The sequence below is a fragment of the Trichosurus vulpecula genome, chromosome 9 (assembly GCF_011100635.1).
Source record: "Trichosurus vulpecula isolate mTriVul1 chromosome 9, mTriVul1.pri, whole genome shotgun sequence".
Lineage (NCBI taxonomy): Eukaryota > Metazoa > Chordata > Mammalia > Diprotodontia > Phalangeridae > Trichosurus > Trichosurus vulpecula.
This window is the reverse complement of record NC_050581.1, coordinates 77,525,366-77,552,378: the sequence shown is the minus strand read 5'-3', so window position 1 is coordinate 77,552,378 and position 27,013 is coordinate 77,525,366. Positions and strand designations below refer to the sequence as shown.

Sequence of the window (27,013 nt, the reverse complement as noted above, 5' to 3'; positions counted from 1 at the left end):
AGATATGGAAACAAAAGAAAAAATAATGGGAGGTGGTGAAAAGTACTTCTGAGGTAGAAAATAGTGATGGATGGATGGCTTCTTTTTTCTTAGTTCAGTAGGAGGTAAATCCTTAGCTGAGGGAGGGGAAAAAGTCAGCTGAGAAATTTGAGGAGAGAAGAGACAGTTTAGAATGATCACTGTGGAAAGTGTGATGGGAAGTCAATCAGTGAAAAATATGTGGATGGTCACATAATAGTAAGGGCTCAGTTAAAATCAGATAACATTTCCTGTAATCAAAATTACCCATTTTGCTCTGTTGATCTTCTCTCTCTCTTGTTTAGGCCAAACTGACTTAAGTGATTACAGTTATCTCCTAGGAAGTTAACTCTCTTTGCTTTATGAGGGAATATTGCACACATTCAGCTATTGTCATTCCTTATAAGATCTTACATACAAATTTATATTTTAATTTGGTATTGCCTTTGGCAGCCATCTTTCTCCATTTGGCAAATAAGCCAAATGTTTGTTCTTTTGGTCTTCTTGTTGTAGCAACTGATTTATACTGGTTTAATTTTGAAATGAAATTATTTTATTTATAAGATTTCTGCACTTCACATGATGTCTGTTGCCCAGTTTCCATTTTACTTTTAATAGTTTAAATAATTCAGGGTTAATTTTTCTTAATTGTACACCATATTATTTTCTCATTATTATTCTTTCTTCTCTTTCAGACTTTTCATAGAGGTGGTTTACATAGAAGCAATTAAATCCATGGAATCTCATAAGGCCACCAAATTAAAGCAGAGAGAGAGAAAAGAGAAAAGGGCTCAAGATAGAGCCATAAATATATCTGCTGTTATGAGGTATGATATGGATGAAGACTCAGCAAAGGAGACTAAGAAAGACAAGTCAGAGAGAGAGAAAGAAAATTATGATGATGACAATAAATAATAGCTAACATTTACATGGCACTTACTATGTTCCAGGCACTGTGATAAGTTCTTTAAAATTATTATCTTATTTGATCTTCACAACAACCCTAGGGGGTAATATTATTATCCCAATTTTATAGATGAGGAAACTGGGGCAAACAGAATCTAAGTGACTTGCCCAGAGTTACACAGCTACTAAGTGTCTGAAGCCACATGTGAACGTAGGTCTTCCTGAATCCAGGAAAAGAAACAGGAGAGAACAGTGTCACAAAAACCCTGAGAAGTGACACTATTCATGAGAAGGTTGAATGGTATCAAATGCCATAGAGAGAGGTCAAGAAAGATAAAAAGTTAGAAAAGAACATCAAGTCTGATAACGAAAAGTAATTGGTAACTTTGGAGAAAGCAGTTTACATCGGGTTTCAGTACACTGTTTTTCAGCCTTAATTCCACGTTGATCATCAGTCTCTTCAGACAACTTTTCCCTTTCCATTTCATCAAAATTATTTTTCTTAGTGTCTTCAGAATTTCATTCTTGCGAGCTTCTCATTCTTTGACTAACTTTCTCTATAGGATTTTCATCTACTATTATTCTACCTATCCTTTTCCTAAGCCAGTGGTTCTTAATCTAGGATTCATAAACTTGTTTTTAAAAATATTTTAATAATTGCATTTTAATATAATTTGTTTCCTTTGTAATCAAATACATTTTATATTATGAATTTAAAAATATTATTCTGAGGAGGTTCCATAGGCTCCACCAGATTGCCAAAGGGGTCTATGATCTGAAAAAAGGCTAATACTCCTTACTCTAAAATTTTTGAAAACTGTTCTTCCAAAAATCTAAGGTGCAATAGACTTTCAGATACATACCTCAGGAAGATAGCATAACTCCCACATGTTCATGCCAAGTTGATACATCCCTACCTTTATAACCCTAAGTAAGGAGTCATCAGCATACAGAAGAGGCACATCTCTTTTTCAGGTAACCAACAATGGATGCCCTCTCTCAGAGCAACAGCATTATTCTGTGGAGTATAAGATGCTTCTTCTTCCTCAAAAAGTATAATTCTACCTTCTTTCAAAGAGTTTCAAAACTATTACACAGCTGAAATGGTTCAGTAGTTCTTCTCTTCCTAATCTGTGTGATATTCTTCTCTACCTTCTCTTGACACAGATCCAAGATTTTCCTTCTTTGTTTTCCTCTCAAAGTTTTACTTCTTCAAGGAACACCTTGTTCACTCTAATGAGACTGGATATATTTCTCTAGTCCCACCAGGCAGACCAATCTTTTATATATAAAATGCAGCCTCCTAATTTTATTCTCATTTCCACTAAGTTATATCCTACCTTACCTTTGCCCCTGCTTCAGTCAGGTCCCAGTGACTTCTTGATTTTTAACTTTTCCCCTTTTCAAAACAGGAATTTACACTGAAACTCATTCATATTAATGAGCCAAGGTCACAGATATTCTCCCAGGTACTTGAATTTGAAGAACTTTAAGTTTCTAATCACCAAATAAAAGCCTTTGTTTCCTGTTAAAGGGCTTGTTTCAGTATATAGCATCCAAACATGGAACCTACTTGTGTTTTGCAATTTTTTCTTGGTGGAACATCAGGAGTGCTTTTTGTCACTAAAGTCATACTAAAAAAGGACATTAAGGTGCCTAGGCTGGCTACCCTTCCATACAATTTACTTCTCTTTCCCTGGCCTTCCTCCTTCCTCTTTAATTCCTCTTCTCCTGTCCCACTACTCTAAGATTACCAGGCACTGTGGCTCTAGCATCTTCTATTGGCCTACATCTCTCTTTCATGTAGCATGATGCTCATGCTGTTGACCACGAGGAATATAATTCATAGACTAACAGCCTAAAGAGTCACCTGCCTCAAAAATCTGCAATACCTGCTGAGAAAAAGAAATATTTCTCCTCCCTTCATCTCAAAACCCTTGGAATCAAAGCCTACTGTCCTTTCCCTAAGCCTTTAACAATGAAGGTTCCCCCCTCTTCATCATGGCTGGCTCATCTACATGTTTCCTCAGCTCGTTCCCTCCCTCCTCCAGCATATTGTAACTTAAATCATCCCCTTTCCAAATCTTCAATCTCTTCCCATCTGCTGGTTCCTTCCTTAGCTCATTCAATATGCCCAAGGCTCTCCCATTATTAAAATTTTCTTACTAGACCCTACCATCACCTCAAGCCATTTCCCATCCCTATGCTCACTGTCTCCACTTCCTCTTCCTTTCACTAGCTACTTAATCCTTTGCAATATGGCTTCTGGACTCATCACAAAGACTAAAAGTGCTCTTGAAAGGTACCCTCTGTGAGGTCCACCCCCTTCAGTCATTGGTAAGTTCCTCCTGGTGCCATTGTTTTGTGGAGGGGCCTAGACTGCCCTTTATTACATTCACAGCCCTGTTCCTGACTTCCACACTTCAAAACCATGCCCTTCAGTGATGGGGAAAAAATGGGCCTTAAACAGAATAGTATATATTACACACTGAAAAAAATGTTTACTGGTTATTTATTTTCAAGTATTCTTGAACAAGGGAAAATCTTTAAAAAGCAATCACAGCAACTCCCAAAAGGGAAAAAAAAACCAGAACCATACAAATTTACATTTTACCAAACATTCAAAGAACAATGAATTCCAAAATCATACAGAAAATGTTTGTAAAAATAGGAAAAGAATCCTACCAAATTTGTTCTATGATATATATATGGTCTTGATACCTAAAACAAGAAAGTAAAAAAAAAGAACAAAAACTATAGACCAATATCCCTAATTAATATTGATGAAAAGATGTTAAATAAAATGTTGGCAAAGAGCTCATAGCAATTTATCTAAAAAATCATATACTCTAACTAGTTTGGATTTATACAAGGAACACAAGGTTAGTTCAATACTTGAAAAAAACTAAACATAGACTATATTAATAAAAAAAATCAAAATTATATGATCATATCAATGGAGAGGATTGAGCAAGATAAATATGTAAAGCACTTTGCAAAACTTAAAAGTGCTATGTAAATGCTAGCTAATATTGAAGCATACTTTTCTATTTTATTTTTCTTGAGTTTTTTTTTGTCTATGTTTTCTTCCTTGGAAATGTTTTGCATAACTACACAAGTATAACCTATTTTGAATTGCTTGCCATCTCAATACGGGGTGGGAGTGGGGAGGGAGGAAGGGAGAGAATTTGGAACAAAAAGTTTTAAAAAAACAAATGTTAAAATTGTTTTTACATGTAATTGGGAAAAAATAAAATACTAAATAAAAAAGTTTAAAAAAGAAAAAAATAATATAGAAGAAAAAAGTTCAGAAGGGACATAAACAAGGCAATCTTGTTATTACTATGCTAAACTTAATATACACTTAAACCATATGTGGCTTGGTATGCAATCTTCTTTTTTGTTCTTTGTATATAGAAATACTCAAGTTTATTGTTGATTCTCTGGTTAATAACAAAAAGAAATTTAAAAAAAAATAGAACTTTGTTGTATTTTTATAGTACCTTAAGGTTCTGCAAAGATGTTTCATTTGATTCTCACAACCTATGAGAAAGGTGCTATCATTATTCTCATTTTACAGTGAAGGAAACTAATCTGTGAGAGGTTAAGTGACTTGCCCCGCATCAGGCAACTACTAAGCGTCTGAGGCAGGATATGAACTCAGGTTTTTCTGACTCCAGATCCAGCACTCTTACCTACTGTTTCATCTAGCTAAGGCAATTTCTATATTGGATGCAAAGCCAAAGGGAAGAAATCAATAAATACTTTGTAATAAATAAGGTATTCTTCTTGGTTCCTAATAGCACTATTTTGATCCATTATCTCACGTGTGGATTTCTAAGACAATTTTCTAAACTGGTTTCTCTTGACTTTTTCCCTCTAATCCCCCTAATTTCCCCCCTAGACTCTGTACCACCTCTAGATTAATTACCTTTTAAGTTCACTTACATCAAGACACTCTTTTCTTCAAAAACCTATAATGTTCATTCTTACTTCCTGAATGAAGTGCAAATTTTTCAGATTTACATGGCCCTCTGTAACACAGGATGACCCTATTTATCCACTTATTTCCCATTAACCTCCAGAATATACCTTGCACTCAAATTAACCTAATCTACTCACTTTTCTGGAACATTCTCTTTTCCATTTCCATGACTTCAGACCTATCTTCTATACTTTCAAATGCCCTCTCTACCTTTCTATTCCTAGACAAATCTTACAAATTTAAGGCCTAACTCAGGTCAATCTTCTCAACAAAGCCAGAAAATATTTCAGTTGATACTCTAACATCTCTGAACTCCTATAGTTCTTATAATCTATAATATGTACCATATAGTTTAGCTCTTCAGTTTGTCCTAATTGTTTTACAAGTATTAGTCTTATGTCTCCAAATAACCTATAAACTGCTTGAAGTCAGGGAGAGATGGTAGCCACTCAGTAAATGCTTATTTAATGAAAAGATCTGTATGCACTAAATGTGCATTCAAGATGAAAAACAACTTATTGAACTAATTACATTTTAAATGTATTTTAAAATGTGTTACATTTAAACATATTGAATACAAAAATTAATTTTTACTGATGAGAAAAAGACAAAGTTTTGGCACTTATAGTTTTATTTGGAAAAGAAAAATCAGGCTAGCATTATTTATACCACCCTTACCCCCAATGTCTCTAGGTATCAAAATGGTCAAGAAACAATTGAGAAAAACCATGCTTACCTTTTCCTTCAAGTCTGATCATGAAAAGTACCCCCAATGCCATGGCAACATTTGAAAAGAGACAGCAGACTAGCTTTATATGGTGAGTCACATGGAAGATGTTAATACTGATGTAGAAGAATGGAAGATAGGAGAGGAAATAGATAACACCTCCTGTGGCAACTGCTAGGTTAGCTACAAAAGCAAAAAGAAGAAGTTAAATAATTTCCAACAAATAATATCCATACACTATTATAGGATTTTATATTTATCCTTATCAATCTTCATCTTACCATCATATTATCTTGTCCCATAATACTAGCCTGTCAAAATATTTTTAGACTTCTATTCTCTTCTCTAGTTTGGTAGCTATCCTTGAGTTTTATCCCATCTACAAACTTTAGATAAATACTAGTTACGTCTTCATCTGAGTTATTAGTGATATTAAAGAGAGTGGGACCGCTAAAAACATTTTTATACACACTGGTCCTTTTAGTCTTTCTTTAACCTATTTGGGGAACAGATTTAGCCATTGCTAGGTTAAAATGAAATGAAAACACTAGACGAAAAAATTTTATAAAAAGTGAGAACTCTGTAGGAAAGACTTAGAAGGAGTTTAATTACTTAGGGTAAGACAGACAAAACCTTACTCAACTAACAGACTCTTTGAAAATTAGAACGAACTGGACAAAAGTTAATGATTCCTTGAGAAAACAAGAAATAGTAAAAACAAAGTCAAAAAAATAAGAGAAAATGTGGGAAACAGATCGAGGAGAGATCATTTAAGAATCATTACAGTAATTGAAAGCCATGATTAAAATAAAAGAGCTTGGATAGCATATTTTAAGAATTCATGAAAGAAAACTTTCCTAATATATCAGAACAAGAGAGCAAAGTGAAGATATAAAGAATGTAGTGAACCATCTACTAAAAGAAACCCCAAATTGAAAACTCCCAGAAACATTATAGCCATTCTCAGATTGTCTTTTCATTCCAAAAGGGGTTGGAGGATGATATAAGTGCTCCCCCGCCCCCAAACTGTAATGTCAATAGGAATCACACAGGGAGTCAATTAAAGCAGAGGAGAGGGTCTGGGAGTGGTTTTGTTATGTTTTAATGATCTGGAAAGAAAAAAAAGTTGGGGTGGGGAGGAATATACTAGGGAATAAAGAAGAGGAATAGTAGAAAATCTTATTTTCTTACATAACTGGGATATTCAAGTAGACTATATAAGTATGTTACTATGGTAATGACAATCAACTTTGAAAGATTTAGCTACTCTGATCAATAAAATGATCCACAATTCCAAAGGCCTCATTATAAAAATGCTATCCATCTCCAGAGAGAGAATTGATGAACTTCATATGTATAATAGGCATCAGATCTCTTACCTTCTCAATAGGTTGGGGAGGAGCTAGAAGGAGGTAAAGAATTCAGAACTAGAGGGACGGAGCCAACATGGCAGTGTGAAAACAGGGACTTGCTTGAACTCACCCCCAAGTCACTCCAAACACCTGTAAAAAATGACTCCAAACAAATTCTAGAGCTACAGAACCCACAAAATGACAGAGTGAAATGAGTTTCTTGCCCAAGATGGCCTGGATGGTCGCTGGGAAAGATCTATTGCACCATGCTGGGAGTAGAGCGCAGCCCAACATGGGCAGCACCAGGACAGACCAGGCCCGAGCAGACTGGGCGGAGCAGGCCTTGGGGCACTGACTCACTGGCAGTTTCCAGACTTCTCAACCCACAAACACCAAAGACAACTTAGCAAGTCAGTGGGAAAACCGTTGGACCTGGGTGAGAGAAGGCTGTGGGCCAGCCCCAGGTCCAGGGTGGCAGAGGTGGCTGCAGCAGTGGTGGCTGCTTCTGGAGCTCCAAGCCCACAGATGGTGCGGGGAATCAAGCAGCTGATCAGAGTGGGAGTGCAGGGATCCCTTTGCTGGCACTGAGGCAGGATTCTCTTGTTTTACCCTGCTTGAATCTGGGTCGCAGTCCTGGTTTGCAGTCCTTGGGGGAGGAGGACCACTGGTGTGGCAGAGCTTATGGTGGCTGTGGAGAGGGAGTCCTCCTGGTAGTTACACAGCAGAAAGGAGTGCTTGCACTCACAGACCAGAGCACAGGCCAGGAGAGAAATATCATACCACCTCAGAATAGAAGTAGCTCTGAAAACAGCAGTGCAAAACCCCTGAAGCTTGGGACAAAGCACTCTCCACTCTGAAAGCAGTAAAACCCTGACAAAGCTCAAAAGTTAAGTAATTGGCTGGGAAAATGAGCAGGCAGCATAAAAGGATTCAGACTATAGAATCCTTTTTGGTGACAAAGAAGATCAAAACATACAGCCAGAAGAAGTCAACAAAAGTAGTAGTAGAAAAATTGGGAAGAGAAATAAGAGTGATGCAAGAAAATCATGAAAAAATGAGTCAACAGCTTGCTACAGGAGACCCACCAAAATACTGAAGAAAATAAAGAATTCAGACTAAAAATAAAAAATATTTTAAATAAATTCTTTATTTCTTGTTCTATTAATCTGCATACATATAAAATTTATCTTGAATCATTAGTTTTGTTGTTATATAATTAGGCAAAATGCTTTCTAATGACTTTTTATTTTCTTCATTTGTTGTAGTCTCCCTTTTCATTTTTAGAGTAGCAATTTTGTTTTCCTCGCTTTTTAAAAAATCAGATGAAAAATAATTTATTTCATTAGCTTCTTTTAAAAACTAGCTCTTGGCTTTGTCAATTTAATGTAATGTTTACATGCAATTCTGTTTATCTTCTTTGATATTGAGAATTTATAGTTTTGTATTTGGTTGTAGTTTTTAAATTTGTTGTTTTCTTCCTCTTTTTCTGATGGGAAGTGTTGAGACGTAATTTTCCCTCTAAAGACTGTTTTGGTATAAGCTTGGGATATTGTCTATTGTAGCCATTGTTGTTTTATAAAATTACCTATTGTTTCTATGACTTATTCTTTAATAATGCAATTATTTAGTATAAAATTATTTAGTCTCATTTAAGTTTGAATTCTTGCTTCAAAAGCCATTTATTGATTATAATTTTTATTCTGTTATCTGAAAGGTTACGTTTTAATATTTTTGCTTTACCAGTTATTTCTTTTTCTTTTTCATTTATTTATTTATTAGTTTACAACATTCAGCTCCACAAGCTTTTAAGTTTTAAATTTTCTCCCCCTCCTTCTCCTTTTCCTCCCCAAGACGGCATGCAATCTGATATAGGTTATACATATACATTCATATTAAACATTTTCACATTAGTCATGTTATAAAGAAGAATTATAACCAATGGAATGAACCACGAGAAAGAAGAAACAAAACAAAACAAAACACAAAAGAGAGAGAGCAAATAGTATGCTTCAATCTGCATTCGGACTCTATAATTTGTTCTCTGGATATTGATAGCATTTCCCCATTTTCCATCATGAGCCCCTTGCAGTTGTCCTAGAACCTTGCATTGCTGAGAAGAGCCAAGTCTATCAAAGTTAGCTGTCACACAATGTGCCTGTAATTACGTATAATGTTTTCCTGGTTCTGTTCCCCTCATTCAGCATCAGTTCATATATGTCTTTCCAGGTTTCTCTGAAGTCTACCTGCTTATCATTTCTTATAGCACAATAGTATTCCACTACATTCATATACTACAACTTGTTTAGCCATTTCCACTTGATGGGCATCCCCTCAATTTCCAGTTCTTGGCCACCACAAAAAGAGCTGCTATAAATATTTTTGTACATGTGGGTCCTTTTCCCATTTTTATGATCTCTTTGGGATACAGATCTAGAAGTAGTATTTCTGGGTCAAAGGGTATGCATATTTTTATAGTCCTTTGGGCATAGTTCCAAATTGCTCTCTAAAATCGTTGGATCAGTTCACAACTCGACCAACAATGCATTAGTGTTCCAATTTTCCCACATCTTCTCCAGCATTTACAATTTTCCTGTTTTGTTACCAGTCCATTTATGAATTTATTTTGTCATAAAACAAGGTCAGTTTTGAAAAGGTGTCATGCAGAGATGAAAAATAAACATGTTCCTTTCCATTTTCATTCATTAATATCCAGAAATCTGTCATACCTAAATTTTATAACTTTTTAAAAATTATAATCTTATACTTCTTTATTTTTTGTTATATTTCTAAAGGTCTGGAGGGGCACAGTGGAATTCCTATTATCATTTTGCTGTCTCTTTCTTCCTATGATTCAATTTTTTTTCTAAGTAATCAGATGCTGTGTTAATCAGAGTATATATGTGTATGTTTATAAAGTAGTAATATCATTTCATTATCTATCAGCATACCTTTCATCATAATATAGTTTCCCAACTTATCTCTTTTGAGGCAGCTAGGTGGTAAAGTGGATGGAGCACAGGGCTTGGAATCAGGAAGACATCTACAAATCCCACCTCAGATATTTACTAATCTTGTTTGTCTCATCTGTGAAAATTATCCAGAGAAGGAAATGGCTAACCACTCCAGTATCTTTGCCAAGAAAAGCCCAAAATGGGATCATGGTCAGAAACAATTCAAATGAGTAAACAACAACAATGCTTAGCTCTTTTAACCAGGCCCATTTTAACTTTTAGCTTGTCTGAGATTGTTATTCCTACTCCTGCTTTTCTGAATTTACTTGAAGCATAATAAATTCTGCTCCAGTCTCTCATTTTAACTATGTAAATCCTGATGTTTCAAACAACATATGATTGAATTCTGCTTCCTAATCCATTATGATAGCATACACTTTTATGGGTGAGTTAATTCCATTTACATTTGTGGTTATGAATGTTAAATGTGTTTTCCTTCATCACTATCTTTTACACTTTTTTTCTCTTTCCCCCTTACCCTTTTTACAAAGAAGGGTATGTAGAAAGAAATGGAAATGGAATTGGACTAACAGTAATTTGTGATGTATTTTTTTTTCTCATTCATTGCACCTCCTTCTTTTACCAAATAGAGACCATGATCTATGATTTTTAATCTTTCTCATCTCTGAAATCAATATTTGTTTTGCTTGTAATAATTCCTTCTCCAGATCTGTTCCCTCTTTATATAACCCCATTTATCCTTTCCGTATTCCTGTTTATTTCCTTATTGAGTTTTGTTTTGACATGAAAATCCATGTATGTGTTCTTTTTTTTATTCAGAGAAGAGGATCATGAAATGCCTGGTACCTCACCCTTCTATCCATGTTTATATACCCTTCTTCTTGTGTACCCCATTTATCTCCCATTTTTTCCTCATCTCTTCTCTAGTATATTTCTTTTCCCTTCCTATATTTTCTCCCTTAAGACCAAGAAACAGAACAAAATCACAATCAGATTCTGTGTTTGTATGTTCCCTAACTCCCTCTATGAATCCTGAAAGGACATATCTCTTCACACCCATTAGAATGTAAGCACTTCATCATTGAGCCTCTTCCATTTGCTCAAACAAATGTACATTTCTAGGTTTCTCTTGATTCTTGTGTCTGCATTTCAAGGTTTCCATACAGATATGGTATTTTCTGTGTGCATGAAAATCTTATATTCTAAAAAAAAATTCTACTTTGCCCTGTAGGATTAGACTTCATTTTATATAGTAGGTTATTCTAGCTCATAAGCCTTTGGAAAATCATATTCCAATATTTTCTCTCTTTCAAGACAGCTTGATATATGATGCCACATGATCATGACTATGATTCTTTGATCCTTAAAATCTTTCTGGATATCCACAGTATTTTTTTTTATTTTACTTGGAAGCTCTGGAATTTGGCTATGATATTCTTGAATGTTTTCTATTTTAAGTATCTTTCAAGAAGAGATTGGAGTTATTCTATTTCCATTTCCCCCCCTGGTTTTAATAGATCTAGTCAACTTTCTTTTGTGATTTCTTGAAATATGATATATGTTGTTTGGTTATGCTTTTTCAGATGATGATTCTTATCTCTCCTTGACATGTTGGAAGGGTCAATTGTTTTTTAAAACAAATACCTTACAATTTCTTCTATTTACCAATTTTAACTTTGTTCTAATTCTATGTTGTGCCCTGGAGTTTCTTAGTTGTTTATTCTACTTTATATTTTAGTGAGTCCATTTCTTCAGTAAGGTCCTCCTATCCTAAGTTACATATTCTCCTTCCAATTTTTTCCTCACAAGCTCTCACTTGGATTCTAATTTCATTATTTAAATCTTGCTTCATTTCTTTCAGCTGTCTTTGTAGTCTTTATAGCCAAGTCAGATTTTCTCTGGCTTTGTTTATAATTGTGGAATTATGGTTTTAATATATTATTACCTAATGGATTTTTCTTAATACTATTTTTTATTGTGACTGGCATTTTATTAATTCACATTTTCCCCGTCATGGCTCCTTTATCAGCACTCACAAGATTCAGATCCCTTTATTGTAGCTTTTACTGTTTTCCATGGTGTTAATTCTCTCAGTTTTGGCTGGATTTTGGCCATTGTTTTGGTGAGGTGTGGAATGAATAGAAGTGTTTACTTCTGTTCTCTTTGGGGTTCTATGGTTAGGCATGTGTGTGGGAGAGCTAAGCCTCTCTAGAAAGAAAGAAAGTTGAAAGATCATAGTTTCTCTTGTTCTCTTTTTGACAACATAAAAGGGCAAAAAAACTAAATCTAAAAGTTATAATATTAAATGTGAATGGCCTGAACTCTTTTATAAGAGAAAAAGATTATAGATTAAAATAAAAACCGAATACTAGTATTTCCATGAAACACATTTAAAGTAAAAATTCATAGGACCACAGCTAAATAGAAAGCACCTTGGAGGACATCTAGTACAACAAACCTCATTTTATAGATAAGGAAAACAAAACGAAGAGGTTTAAACAATTTGCCTAACTCACATAAGAAATAAGAATTAGAGGGGCAGTTAGGTGGTGCAGTAAGTACAGCACCAGCCCTGGAGTCAGGAGGACCTGAGTTCAAAACCAATCTCAGACACTTGACACACTTACTAGCTGTGTGACCTTGGGCAAGTCACTTAGCCCCAATTGCCCTGCCTTTCCCCTTCTGAAAAAAAAAAAGAAATAAGAATCCGGGATGTGATTTGAACCTGTCTCCTGTTATTTCAGAGTCTGGTCTCTTTCCACTGTACTATACTACCTCCAAAATGATACGCCCAGATTGAAACAAAAATGTTGATCTAAACTATATCATGTAACAGCCAGCTCAAAAAATAAAAAAAATGAAAATGGTTTTGTTTTAAATTTAATTTAAAATTTTGCATCAATATTCATTAAATATATTAATCTAAAATTTCCTTTGTGTTTTCACTGTCCCTGGTTTAGGTATCCAAGCAATATTTGTATGAAAGAAAGAATTTGGTACTATACATAATTTTCTTATTTTTTAACATATCTTATTAATATTGAATTAATTTGTTCTTTAAATGTTTGATAGAATTTATTTTTAAATTCATCTGGTTCTGGGGATTTTTCCTTTGGGAACTCATTTATGGCTTCTTCAGTTCATCTTTGAGATTGGGTTAAGTCCTCTATTTCTTTTGCTGTTGATGTGGAAATTTCTATTTTTGTAAATATTCATTCATTTTATCAGTTTTATTGGCATATAATTGGTCAATAATTTGTAAAAATGTATGTTATTTTTTCATTTGTTGTGAATTCACCATTTTCACTTTTGATCCTGGTAAATTCATTTTCCTTTCTTTTTAAAAATTATATTAGCTACCATTGGTATTAGCAATTTTGATTTGAAGATCTTTCCCACCCATTAATAGGCCATGCGACCTGCTTACAGGAAGCCTAAGTCACATGGTGGGAGGAGCTTCCTGACAGGAAAAGGAAATTATGTCACAGAAAATGCTGAGAGAGAGAGAGAGAGAATATGGCTGCTGGTGGCTGCTAAGGGCTGCCCTCATGATTGCTAGTGCTGAACAGGCTGAATTAGCTGTACTGTGAGTTTGTTTTGGGAAGACCCCAGCAGGGGGTCGGAGAGGTTTTGGGATATTGAGGCTCCATGTTGTGATTTTCTGTATTGAATGTTTTGGGTTCCTTGCTGTTATGATGAAGTGGACTGACTGGCTGTGGGAGCTGAGCATTTGGTTATGGGATATGGTTCTCTGGTGTCTGAATAAATGGTTTACTTCTTCCACCTTCTATGTGGAGAGTCTTTGTGATACAGAACTACACAGGCATTTTCACCATTATCATCTATATTGTTATTATTGCCTTACTGTTTCACCATTTTGTCAATTTTTTTAAAAAAGTTCCTAGTTTTTTGCTTATTAATGTGATTTTTTAAAAAATTTTGCTTTTGATTTTATTAATAAAATGACTGACTCATGTTACTTATGCACTTATGTTCCTTCTTGGTACCTCACCCATGATCTTTTTATATGTAATTCCTGAATTTGGACTTAACAGGCTCTGTATTGGCCAGGTTCTGTGTACCTCTGGTGGGAATGTCTGGAACATTTTTGGTTGTGTTTTTGAATTCTCTTTGTGCCTGCTGTTGCTTTTTCTGGTTACAGACTACATTTTTCAAGGATCTCAGACTTTGGGATTTCTGAGCTTTTAGTATACCCAAAGTAGTTTGAGGCAGGGTGATAGGATCACTAACTTCTTATCTGCATTTTGCAAGCTCCTGATCTGAGCTTCTCCCTAGTTGGAACTCCTGTAGACTCCTACTAGTCAGGGGTGGGGAACCAACAAATATTTAACAAACATTTATTCCAGGGGTGGGGAACCTGTGACCTCAAGGCCACTTGTGGCCCTCTAGGTCCTCAAGTGTGGCCCTGACTGAATCCAAACTTCACAGAACAAATCCCCTTAATAAAAGGATTTGGATTCTGTCAAAAGGCCACACTCAAGGACCTAGAAGGTCACATGTAGCCTCAAGTCTGCAGGTTCCCCACCCCTGTACTAGACCCAGCTAATCATCAGCTAGCTAAAAGGCTCTGTAGATCCAAAGCAACAAATCCCCTGCTGAGGGAACTGAAGAGATTGGAACTGCAAGTGGTGGTGGGAATTGAGTAAACCACACTGACTCCATCTTATGACTGGGAACCTGGACCACATCTACCTGCAGCCTAGAGACCCTTAACTAAGGACTTAGGTTATGCTGACCAGATGGAAGGAATTTTCTCACAGTTGTACATCTCAAGCAATCAATATGTCTTATCTGAAAACTGGCCTCATCTGATCAATCAGTTATTGTTTCTATGTTCCTCTGATTATTTACAGACACTTGGGTGGGGGGGGGGGAAGTAGGATTCCTCTTCTTCTGATTTCAGGGAATTGTACCTTTTCATTCTCCCCCTCCCGACTTGGAAGGTCCCTAATCTTTCCTCCAATTAGAAATCAAATTACCTAATATTCCATCTTGGTTAATTGTTTTCTTTTAATTAATTGGCCTTATTTAATTGTTTTTAATGTATAAAAATCTGTCTCCTCCTATATTTGGGGGTCCAGTGCCAAAGCTAAGGAAGGCGACTAGTCCGGACTTCTTGGGCAACTGGCATGCATGGCTTAATAAATCAATATGTTTGGAAGATAGAACCTTTGTTTCCTCAGTCATTTCATCTTTCATCCACCACACTGCCCAAGTTATTTGGCTGCTGACTACAGAATGAGCTAGGGGCTAAATCTGAGAAATTCTCTGCTCCCAGAGTCAGAGACATATAGCTGCTGTCTACTTCATTTTCTTTGTGCAGTACACAGCCACAGTCTACTATCACAACTTATCCTGCTCTACCATTCATGGGTACATAGCCCCTTATCAGCCGGATATGAGCAATAGTGTCCCTAGCTGGCATCTATTCCTGCTCCCAACACAATATTAGGCTCTGCTGTACTGAACTAACCATAGTGGTAGGCCACAGTTCAATCCTCATACTTTAAGATTCTGCATTGAGAACTGATGGCTAGACTCCATTCCTAGTGTCTGCATACCTCTGTATCTCCATGCCAAATTGGCCTAGAAAAACAGATTTTCCTATAAAGACTGACTGTACTATATTTTCTAGGTCTTTGTGGAATGATCATTAGGAAGAAGTGGATTGTATTCTTCCTTCTACTTTACCATCATAGCTGGTCTTTATTGTTTGATCCCCTTTTTAGAATCCCACATGAGTTTTGGGTTTTTCTGAGTTTTTAAAATTTCTTTTTAAGCTAGTCTGCTACCATTTGGAGTCTCCTTTTGAGTTGCAGGGATCTATGAGAGAAATTTCAGGTGCCTCATGTGTTGCAAGAATCCAAAGAAATTTTCAACTAGTATAGTTTGGTTTCTCAAATGAAGGTGAGGGGGTAACTTCCAGTCAACCCCACATCTTCCATATTTGTTGGAAGTTCTATTGAGATAGGATTTTTCCTGTAAGTGGGGAAGCTCGACTTCCTTTTTAATTGTATTTGAGTCAAGACAAGCTTTTGCAAATACCAAGAGAAGGAAGGGGGTAACATATGATCTGTGAAATTGTATAACCATATATTTGAGAGAGTATAATCCCCAGGCTTATCAGCTAAAGTAGGCCTGAGCCCTGGTGGAAGAGTTCGTTACTTTTTGACTTAGCTAAGAACTGTCACATGGAATTTGGTGAGACTCTTTAGTACAATGCATTGAAAAAAGAAGCTCTAAGGGTCAACACCAAGTATCTCCAAGTTACTAGAGAACTATCCAAAATTGGGAATATGGACAAGACCACCATGGCTGATTTGCTAGGAGCAGCAAATATTTAAGTGGTGAGGGAGTGTAGTTTTGGGGAACTGATCAAGAAACCCTTGATGAATTTGTTCTCCCTTAGCCCAGATGATGAATTATAGAATATAAGGGGAATTTTAAAAAAGAAAATGAAGTGTTAAGATCTTAAAAAGTGCCTAGCACATAGAATTAATAAATGTTTGTTGACTGACTGAATGAAAAAAGTATATAAATATTTATATTTCATTATCCCTTTACAAAATGTGAATTTCTTAAATGAACTTGATCAAATTAAAGGGCAGCTAGTCATTGGCTATAATATCACTAGTGACACTTTATGAAATAAGACGAGCCCTCTAGGGATTTGAGTTAAAGCAGAAGACAGTTCTAAGGATTGTGAATACTGTCAGTGAACAAGAAAGTTCGCTATGAAAAAAGAACTCAAGTTCTTGAGAAGGAATTGCTCCTTGTTTCATAGGGAATAGGAGAATTCTCTCTACTTCCCATCCCCCCCCACACACATCAAATATGATGTCTTAAAGCTATTATCTCCCCTGTAGACAACACATCTAGCAAGGAGCAAACCTAGTGATTCAGGGAAGCAGAACTGAGGAGATAAATGAGTTGAGGGAAATTCAGCAGCAGATGAGAGACTTGACAAGTAGAAATATTGTGTCCAGGACAAGCAGCATTATGACACAAGAAGAAAAAAAACTGGAACCCTGTGATACCAGAGGTCTGAGGTATCTGGGCTATGTGCTCCTTGTGGGGGCCTTTGAGTCTCAGAGACACCATGTGTTTTTAGGAGAATAGGTTCCAGATTTCATTGCTTATTTTTTCACAGGGAGTTGGGAGTGGGGGTGGTACAGGCTTCATAGCTACAGTTCCTGCAAAGAATTTCAGTGAATGACTTTGCTTTTGAGTTTAATATGTGTTATCTGCCAGACTATTAAAGCTTGGTTCATTTGTGGGGGCTTGTGAGGTATGCTTTTGGGAATGAGAATCCTGAGTGATTACACCTGGGTATCAGTCTTTCAGGGAACCCAGCCTGTCACTATGAATCAGAAGGAAGCTAAAAAGGCATGCCACATGTAAATATCACCAAAAAAGCTCCGTATTATTAATTTTCAAAGGGTCCTGCAAAAGGATTTTAAAATTAGTTTCCTCTAACTACTCAAATAAATTAAAATAGCAACTCATAAGAATAAACAATTGACTCTGATTAATCCCTAAGAATCTCTGTTCTCCATAAGAACTTTTGAAAGTTGTAGGGTGGCAGTGATGCCCAATAGGAAAGCTTAAAAAAACCCACCCCTGCTAAATCTGTGTGAAAAATTAATCAATTCCCAGATAAGATTTCTTTAACTCACCTTTACTAAAGAACACGCTAATCATAAAGCTGAAGGAGATGGTGGCAATGGCAAAACATAATAGAAAGAAAAACACCAAAGTTGGGTCACTGTTTGTGAGCACTGACACATTATAATGCACCTATAAAATAATCATTGAAATAATTCAGTCATACAGATAAATGATATTTCAGAAAGACAAGGAAAGGTGTAAAATAATTAAATATCCTTAAACTAATTTAAGTACATAAATTCCTTTTCTAGGTGGCTAAAAAGAATTTTAAGTAAACCTCTTTACTAACAAATATATAGGATGGTTTAAATAAATGGAAGTCAATGTGTACTAAAAGAACTAAATAAATATAATTAAATGATAATATTTTACTAAATTCCATAGTGTTTCTTTTAAAATTATTTTGTGTAATGGTTATGGACAGGTGTGGGAGGGGGTAAAGGAAGGAAATGAGAAGCAGAAATAAAATAAAATTCAATTTAAAAAACATAAAACTTTAATGTTCTCCTTTTGCTATAATCACTTGTACATGATTTGGCATTGAATTCCCAAGATTTTGACACATATTTAATTCTTCATCATGAAACAACATGAAACTAGACTTATATCACATTGGATATTAAGCGTATCTTTGAGGAACAGCTTTCCTCGAAGTTTTAAGCTTTCAATGGCATTAAAATCAAATGAATTCCCAGGACACCGAAGCATGTTTACCTTCATCTCTTAGGTACATTTCTATATATTCCTAATGGAAACGGGAAGGACTGTCAGGCCCATAGGAAATAAAAAATATCATAAACACTTCTGGGCCAACATTTTATGGTCTATAATGATGCCCGGATGTAACAGACTCACTAGAAAATCTTTTGACAACTATTCTGGCATATAGCTTTGAATGAAAAAGTGAGTTTGAATTAGTAAAAATTAACTTTTTCAAGATCAACAATCAGTTATTAAACACTTTTTTCAGTCTTCAGCACATGACAAGTGCTTTTTCTTCATAGGAATTAATTTAATTGACTTCTTCACTGTTCATTGATCTTCAAGAATCTTATGCCATGCTATAGAGGAGTCAATGACAATTATTTCAGTTGTCTACTTGCTCTTAAAGTCTTTCTTTTCTGATGAATAGGCTGTTCTGCAACAATAGCCTCTTGGTTCTTGGCATCAATTTTTGTCTTCAATAGTAGGAATGTTTTACTTCTCCACAACAACAGCCACTGGAATAGCTCTCACTAGTTATTGAGGCTTGATGGAAAAATACTAGCAGTATGCTTCTGACATATCCTGGCACTGTTTTATGCATGATACTTTAGGTAGAGAGAGGGAGCTGGGAAAAACTCATGACATGAAGGAAGCAACTTATCCCTTAGAGGTATCTGCAGGAGATAAGGATAAATGGCATATGTCTCCCAAACATTTTATATTGCCTACAGTTATTTTAAGTAAAATTTCTCTTTCATCTTTTCCTGCTGGAATTTGTTGGTAATATACAGAAATGTTGATGATCTATGTGGGTTTATTTTATATCCTGTGACTTTGCTAAAGTTGTTAATTACTTCATCTAGTTTTTTAGTTGATTCTCTAGGATTCTCCAAGGATATACCATCATATCATATGCAAAGAGTGATAGTTGTGTTTCTTCATTGCCTATCTTAATTCCTTCTATTTTTTTTCTTCTCTTATTGATGGGGTACTTGTGCTTGAACCCTAATTCTAAAATCACATTTCTCTTTAGCCTCTGCTTAGGTGCCTGTGCCTGTACCCCAGTTCTAAAATCACTTCTCTCCCTAGCTTCAAAGCATTGGCTCTAGGAGATTCTCTCCAGTTCAAGGGTAGCATGCCTCAGCAAAATACTTATCTCTCCTCCTGATACTGCAGCCAGCTGTACCTATAGAATTTATTAGTTTGGACTCCTTCTATGTTGCTAATTGGCTGGGCACTAGGATATAACAATATTTACTACTTACTGACCTTCCTGATATGTATCCTAGACATAGTTAAATGTATACTCCCTTACATTCATCTTGTCTAACACGACATTTGATGGAAACCACCTGGATATCTCTAGCCAGTCCTGACCTTCGGTTGACTTAGTGATGTTTCATAGTCAAAACCACACCCCCAGGTAGCCCCTGCTTGGGCTATTTCCCAGTGAACTCTGGGTAAGATACCTGCACAGTAGATAAAAAAAAGTGCATGTTCCTTTAAGAACAGACCACTCCTTAACCACTCCCTAATCCCACCCCAAAACACTTAAGTGACATGTTTCACCCCCAAATCTCATATTTAAACTTTCCCTGTAGCCCTCTAAGGTTGGAGGTTCCCTAAGAACTTTTGCCTGCTGTAAAGTGTAATAAATCTTTGCCACCTTGACTTAAAAAATGTTTGAGATCGTACATTCATTCCGGATGACCTTGACCCTCTCCAGTACTCTGGTCTTTGAGGGGCACTCCCTCTCAATGACCTCATTTGGGAGCTCCAGTCCTGGGATTCCTGGACCTCATCTCCCTCAACCCTCAACATTATTGCTATAGCTAGCATTTATAATACAATATTGAACAATAGTGGTGATAACGGGCATCTTCATGTTACCCCTATGTTGTTAAGGAGGCTTCTAGATTATCCCCATTACAGATAATACTTGCTATTAGTTTTAGATAAATACTACTTATCATTTTTAGGAAAGCTCCATTTATTCCTATATTTTCTAGAGTTTTTAATCGGAATCTTTTTCTAAATCTATTATCTGATTTCTGTGGGTTTTGTTATTGATATGGTCAATTATGTTGATACTTTTCCTAATATTGAACCAACCTTATATGCCTGATATAAATCTTACCTGATATGTTGCTGTAATCTCTTTTCTAGTATTTTATTTAAATTTTTGTATCAATACTTATTAGGGAAATTGGTCTATAGTTTTCTTTCTCTGTTTCTGCTATTCCTGATTTAGTTATCAGCACCATGTTTCTGTCATAAAAAGAATTTAGTAGGACTCCTTCTTTGCTCATTTTTTCCAAATAGTTTATATAGTGTGGGAATTCATTGTTCTCAAAATATTTGGTAGAATTTATTTGCGACTCTATCTGGTCCTTGTTCAATTTCTTTTTCTAAAATAGGGCTATTTATCTCATACAATTCTTGTGAAGAAGTGGAAGAACTATAGATTAGCCAATGATAAAATCAGGCAGTTTCAAAAGGGGTCAGATAGACTCAAAGAGCAGTTGTTAATCTCCTCTCTAGTGAAGTACCCCAGGGTTCTGTTGCTTTGTCCTGCACTACTTAACATTTTTATCAATGACTTGGACAAAGGCATATTTATCAAATTTACACATAATACAAGTGGGGAGGGATAGCCAACACAAAGGACCATCTCATGAGATCTTGACAAGTTACAGCATCTAATAGGATTAAATTGAATAGAAATAAATGCAAAGTCTTGCATCTGGGTAAAGAAAACAAAATTCACAAGTTTAAGATGAGGGAGGCATGGTTAGAAAGAAGCTGTTCTGAAAAAGATCTGGGCATTGCACTGAACTGTAAGCTCAATATAAGTTAATAGTGTTATGTCAGCAGCCTTACTTCCTACACTCTGGAATATTATTTGTGTTCTGACATTATATATGCATGTGACATTCAAAACACTGGCCCTAGCACTGAGGCAAGTCTCCAATCTATCTTAAAAGAGAAGTTTTCTATTTCCCAGTACAGCAGGATGGAAAACTACTAGCAATATGCTTCTGACATAGCCTGGCACTGTTTTTGCATGATACTTTAGGTAGAGGGAGGGAGCTGGGAAAAACTACTGACATAAAGGAAGTGACTTATCCCTTATCCCTTATCTCTGCAAGAGATAAGGATGAATGGTATATGTCTTTACAATTGAGGATTATGGAATCAGGCCTTCTAAGTGAATCTATGGGTTGCTAGTTCAGGGAGACTGAGATTTTTCACTGCCAAAATACAAAAAACAAAGCTACTAGCTTTTGCTACTGATGGATATACATAATTAAGGCAGGAATGCAGGCTAAGTGGATAAAGAACAATAGATCAATAGGCATTTATTTATTAAGTATATGCTATGTACTGGGGATACAAAGACAAAATGAAACAATACTTGCCCTCAGAAAGATTACATTCTATCAAGGGAAGCACTATGTAGACAACACAAAACATTGGTTTTTTTCTAAACAAAGTAAACACAAGATAATTCCAGGCAGAAGTGAGTAACAAGCAGTTTGGTGGCATTAGGCAGGAGTAGGTGGCATTTGAGTTAACCTAAGAAACCATCATAGTGAGATGCCCAACAAAGAGTAGAAAAAACAAGGATGCTAAGTCAGAAAACAGCAAACATGACAATCAGTAGGAAAGTACCAGCAGGTAGCAGCGAACACAATGGATGTATGTGACACAAAGATGCATATGAAGTATATATGCACAATGAAGCATAGGTACAAACCCAGAGAAAGAGGTATGATGCCATCATCAGGCTACAGTCTAGTGGATATTAGTGCCCTAAATACATGTGTGTAATCCCATGCATAACCTATATGCATATAAGATACTATTTTTTCCCACTGTGCTTTTTCTGAGAAGAATCTGTCCAACATTTAGGAGAGAAATGTTTCATTGTTGCTTTTCTTTTTATGATATTTCATTACTGTTTCTGCTTTTAACTAATTGTGTACTATGAATAAAAATAAATACATGAATGGGGATTTGTGTGCTATCATAATTGGTAGATGCAGATCCATAAAACACGTTGAACCTGGGGTGGCTATTCTAGAGACCCCATATGCTATACTAGTCTTATACCATTATCTGTAGTGTTATTATAAGTAGGAAAAGAGGTATCTATTTAAAAAATAAATACATTGCAGCTTTACACATCATATTGGTGAACAAATAAACTATAGTATATTTTTATCTCTCCTCCCCTTTTTCCCATCTTCCTCCCCACCACAACTTTGTACTATGACCTTAGCTCTAATAATGTTTTGAAAGTGTCCTCATATCTCTTCTTCTGATCACCATGTGAATGTTTGCCCTGTGTGAGTTCTCCACAAAACAGTCTTTTTGGCAAATATACATTTTGCATTCGAACAACATGGCCAGACCATCAGAGTTGTGCTTTCTGAAGCTTGGCAGTTTAGTTCGAGTAAGGACCTCAGTGTCTGGTACCTTATCTTGTCAGGTGATCTTCAGAATCTTCCTAAGACAATTCAAATAGAACTGATTCAGTTTCCTGGCATGGCACTAGTAGACTGTCCAGGTTTCGCAGGCATACAACAATGAGGTCAGCACGATGGCTCTGTAAATCTTCAGTTTGGTAATTAGTCTAATATCTCTTTTTCTCCCATACTTTCCTTGGGAGCCTCCCAAACCCTGACCTAGCTCTGGCAGTGCATGGTCAACCGTGGTCAACCTCATTATCAATGTGTGTGTCAACCTCATTAACAATGTGTACACCCTTGGAAAGTACACTACCAAAGTAAGTGAACTTACCCATAGCATTCCAAACTTCTCCATTTGCTGTAACTGATGGTTCCATGTATACATGGTGTGGTGATCAAGGTCTCTCTCAAGAACTTTGGAACAGATTGTGTGACATGGGAGACACTGGCACAGGACTGCTCAGCATGGCATGCCCACATCAGAGAAGGTGCTGTGCTCTATGAGCAAAGCAAAATTGAAACACCTCAAAGGAAACACAGGATGTGCAAATTTAGAGTATCCACTCCAAATATTCACATGGCCTATTCATGCCTGACTTGTGGTAGAGCATTCCAAGGTCGTATTGGTCTGATAAGCCAGAGTCGGTCACACTGAAACTTGACTCTAGTATAATGATGTCATTTTGGCGCTCTTCAAGAATGAAAGATAATGACCAATAGTGTTTTACATTATCTTGCCCAGAACCAGAGCTTCATGAAACTTTCCAGACATGTCCACACAATGCTACTTGCACCCTTTCCCCTAACCAACTTTTCAACTTTACTTCCTATATTGTCTTCCCCTATTAGAGCTCCCTTACATTGAGCACTTATGTGCATGAATGAGAATCTCTAGAACAGTGTCCAGAACATAGGAAGCACTTAATAAATTCATTATTTCTCTATTTACCTGTAATGGCATATTACAATACCATTAAGATGTAGCAACCCATCTAGATTACTCCACTAGCTTGTACTTGTATTCATCAATTGATTCCACAGAGCCTGGCTACAACTACCAGTTTCCAGGACATAGTCTATGGGCCTGTGCTCTTAAAAACACAACTCATGAGCCACCCACAGAGGAGCTTACTTTTAATACAAAGGCAGTAGGCACAATTAGCTTAAATAAAAGACAGTTAGCAAAGTAGTCTAGCGACCACAGTAGCTGCAAAGCATCCTAAATATACACTGTATAAATGAAAAGAGTGAGCACTAATTTAGGGTAGTAAGGCACATGTATAGGCAACTCACTCCGCCAGTGCTAAAGGACCTTAATATCCTTTCTCTTTTCCTAGAAGCCTCTGTGTATCTTGATTCTCAATTGTCAGGTCAGCTACTTTAAAAAAAAATTTTAAATATTTTGCTTGTTTTTAATCAACTAAGATTAATGTTCTTACCCTTCCATCCCAACCTACCTCTAAATTGAGAACGCAAGAAAAACGAAACCCGTTACAAACATGTATAATCAATTAAAACACATTTCCACATTGTCTACGTCCAAAAGAAACTTATCTCATTCATCCTTCCTGGATGAATCCTTCCTGGGTACCCCTCAGATTTTCATCTTTGCCATGACACAAAGAGCTCTTTTGTACATCCTTAGAGTTTGTTTTGCTTAGGACTAATCCTTTCCTTAATCTCTCCCTCTAATTCCCCTGTCCTCCTTTTCTCCTCTCCCTCTTTCTGTAAGCAACTGTTTGTGTATATATTCTTCCTTCTTTTGACGAGTTCAGATGAGAGTGAGTTTCAAGGTCCAGCCACTCCCTCCTACTTGTCTATTTGTGCACCCTCATTATATAATTTTTCCTAACCTTTGCTACTCTTCTCTCCTCACCCCTCCCACCTGACAGTGTATTCCTCTTCCTTTTCCATTCTTATCTTGAGATCATCAAGACATAATAGAAACACTACTAAGCTTTGTCTGATTCAACTCCCTCTATGAAGGTGAAGATTACAGCGTTCAGAGGGAATATATGTACCATCACCCCAGATTTGAATATAAAGCAATTTATCTTTCCTTAGTCTTTTATCATTGTCTATTATTGTTTATTTTTTGTTAACTGTTGTTTACCACATTTACCACTGCTCTTTTGTGTTTCTCTTCATTCCTGTGTTTGAACATCAAAGCTCACAGTTCTGGTCTTTTTATGAGAAATATCTGAAAGTCCTCTAGTTCAATGAAGATCCACTTTGCCCCTTGTAGCATACTCAGTTTTGCTGGGTAAGTTATCCTTGTATTCTTTCTCAAATGTCATATTCCAAATCCTCTGCTCCTTTATAATGGTGGCTGCTAAATCATATGTGATCTTGACTGTGGCTCCTCAGTATTTTAATTCTTTTTTTCTGACTGCTTGCAGAACATTTTCTTTGAACTAGAAACTCTGGATTTGGGCTATAATGTTCCTGAGTTTTAATTTGGAAGTTTCTTCTAGGTTCGACTGAATTACCATTTAACTCTCTGATTATAAGAGATCTAGGAAATTTTATTTTAAGATTTCTTGAAATATGATATCTAATAAAGGGTGATACTGTAAGCAAATTAGGCAAGCAATGAATGGTTTACCTGTCAGATCTATGGAGAATAAAAGAATTTATTTTTTTTTGAATAAAAGAATTTATGACCAAACAAGAAACAGGGAATGTATGAAATGCAAAATGGATAATTTTGATTGCATTAATAGACAAAGTTTTTGCACAAACAAAGCCAGTGCAACCAAGATTAGAAGGGAAGCAGAAAGCTGGGAAACAATTTTTACAGTCAGTATCTCTGATAAAGGCCTTACTTCTAAAATATATAGAGAACTGAGTCAAATTTACAACAATATAAATTGTTTCTCAATAGATAAATGATCAAAGGATATGAACAAGCAGTTTTCAGATAAAGAAATTAAAGCTATCCAGAAAACTGGGAATTTTTACAACTAGTATCTCTGATAAAGGCCTCATTTCTAAAATATTAAGAGAACTGAGTCAAATTTACAAGAACACAAGTCATTCTCCAACTGATAAATGGTCAAAGGATATGAACAAGCAGTTTTCAGAGGAAGAAATTAAAACTATCTATAGTCATATAAAAAAGGCTCTAAATCACTATTGATTAGAGAAATGCAAATCAAAACAACTCTGAGGTAACACATCACACGTATCAGATTGGCTAACATGACAAAACAGGAAAATGATAAATGTTGGAGATATGGGAAAACTGGAACACTAATTCATTGTTGTTGTTGTTGTTGTAAACTGATCCAACCATTCTGGAGAGTAATTTGGAACTATGCTCAAAGGGATAAAAAAATGTGCATACCCTTTGACCCAGAAATACCACTTGTAGGGCTGTATCCCAAAGAGATCATAAAAATGGGAAAAGGACCCACATGTACAAAAATATTTATAGCAGCTCTTTTTGTGGTGGCCAAGAACTGGAAATTGAGGGGATGCCCATCAATTGGGGAATGGCTGAACAAGTTGTGTTATTTGAATATAACAGAATACTATTGTGCTCTAAGAAATGATGAACAGGCAGACTTCAGAAAAACCTGAAAAGCCTTATATGAACTGATGCTGGGTGAAGTGAGCAGAACCAGGAGAATATTGTACACAGTAATAGCCACAGGGTGTGATGACTGACTTTGATAGACTTAGCTCTTCTCAGCAATGCAAGGACCCAAAACAAGTCCAAAAGACTCATGGTGGAAAATGCTATCCATATCCAGAAAAAGAAATATGGAGTCTGAAGGCAGACCTAAGCAGACTATTTTCTTTTTTTGTTTTGTCTTGTTTTATGTTTTTCTTTCTCATGGTTACTCCCGTTCCTTCTAATTCTTCTATACACCATGACTAATGTGAAATTATATTTAATAGGAATGTATATGTAGAGCCTATATCAGATAGCATCCTGTTGGGGAGGAGGGAGGAAAAGGAGGGGGAGAAAATTTAAAACTTATGGAAGTGAATGCTGAAAACTAAAAATAAATAAATTGACTTATAAAAAAAATTAAAGCTATCTATAGTCATATGAAAAATGCTCTAAATTACGATTGATTAGAAAAATGCAAATTAAAACAACTCTGAGATAACACATCACACCTATCATATTGGCTAAAATGACAAAACAGGAAAACAATAAATGTTGGAGAAGATGTGGG

At 35.9% G+C, this 27,013-nt stretch overlaps 1 protein-coding gene across 1 annotated transcript in view; it reads right to left on the bottom strand.

Annotated features, from left to right (window-relative positions):
- LOC118832162 (ATP-binding cassette sub-family A member 3-like) overlaps positions 1 to 27,013 on the bottom strand; it is a 259,116-nt gene that overhangs the window by 138,669 nt on the left and 93,434 nt on the right. The window contains exons 8-9 of the mRNA XM_036739579.1: positions 17,658 to 17,778; positions 5,646 to 5,819 (exon numbers count right to left, since the gene is read on the bottom strand). Coding sequence (XP_036595474.1) covers positions 5,646 to 5,819; positions 17,658 to 17,778 — 295 coding nt within the window. The remainder of the gene's footprint in view (positions 1 to 5,645; positions 5,820 to 17,657; positions 17,779 to 27,013) is intronic.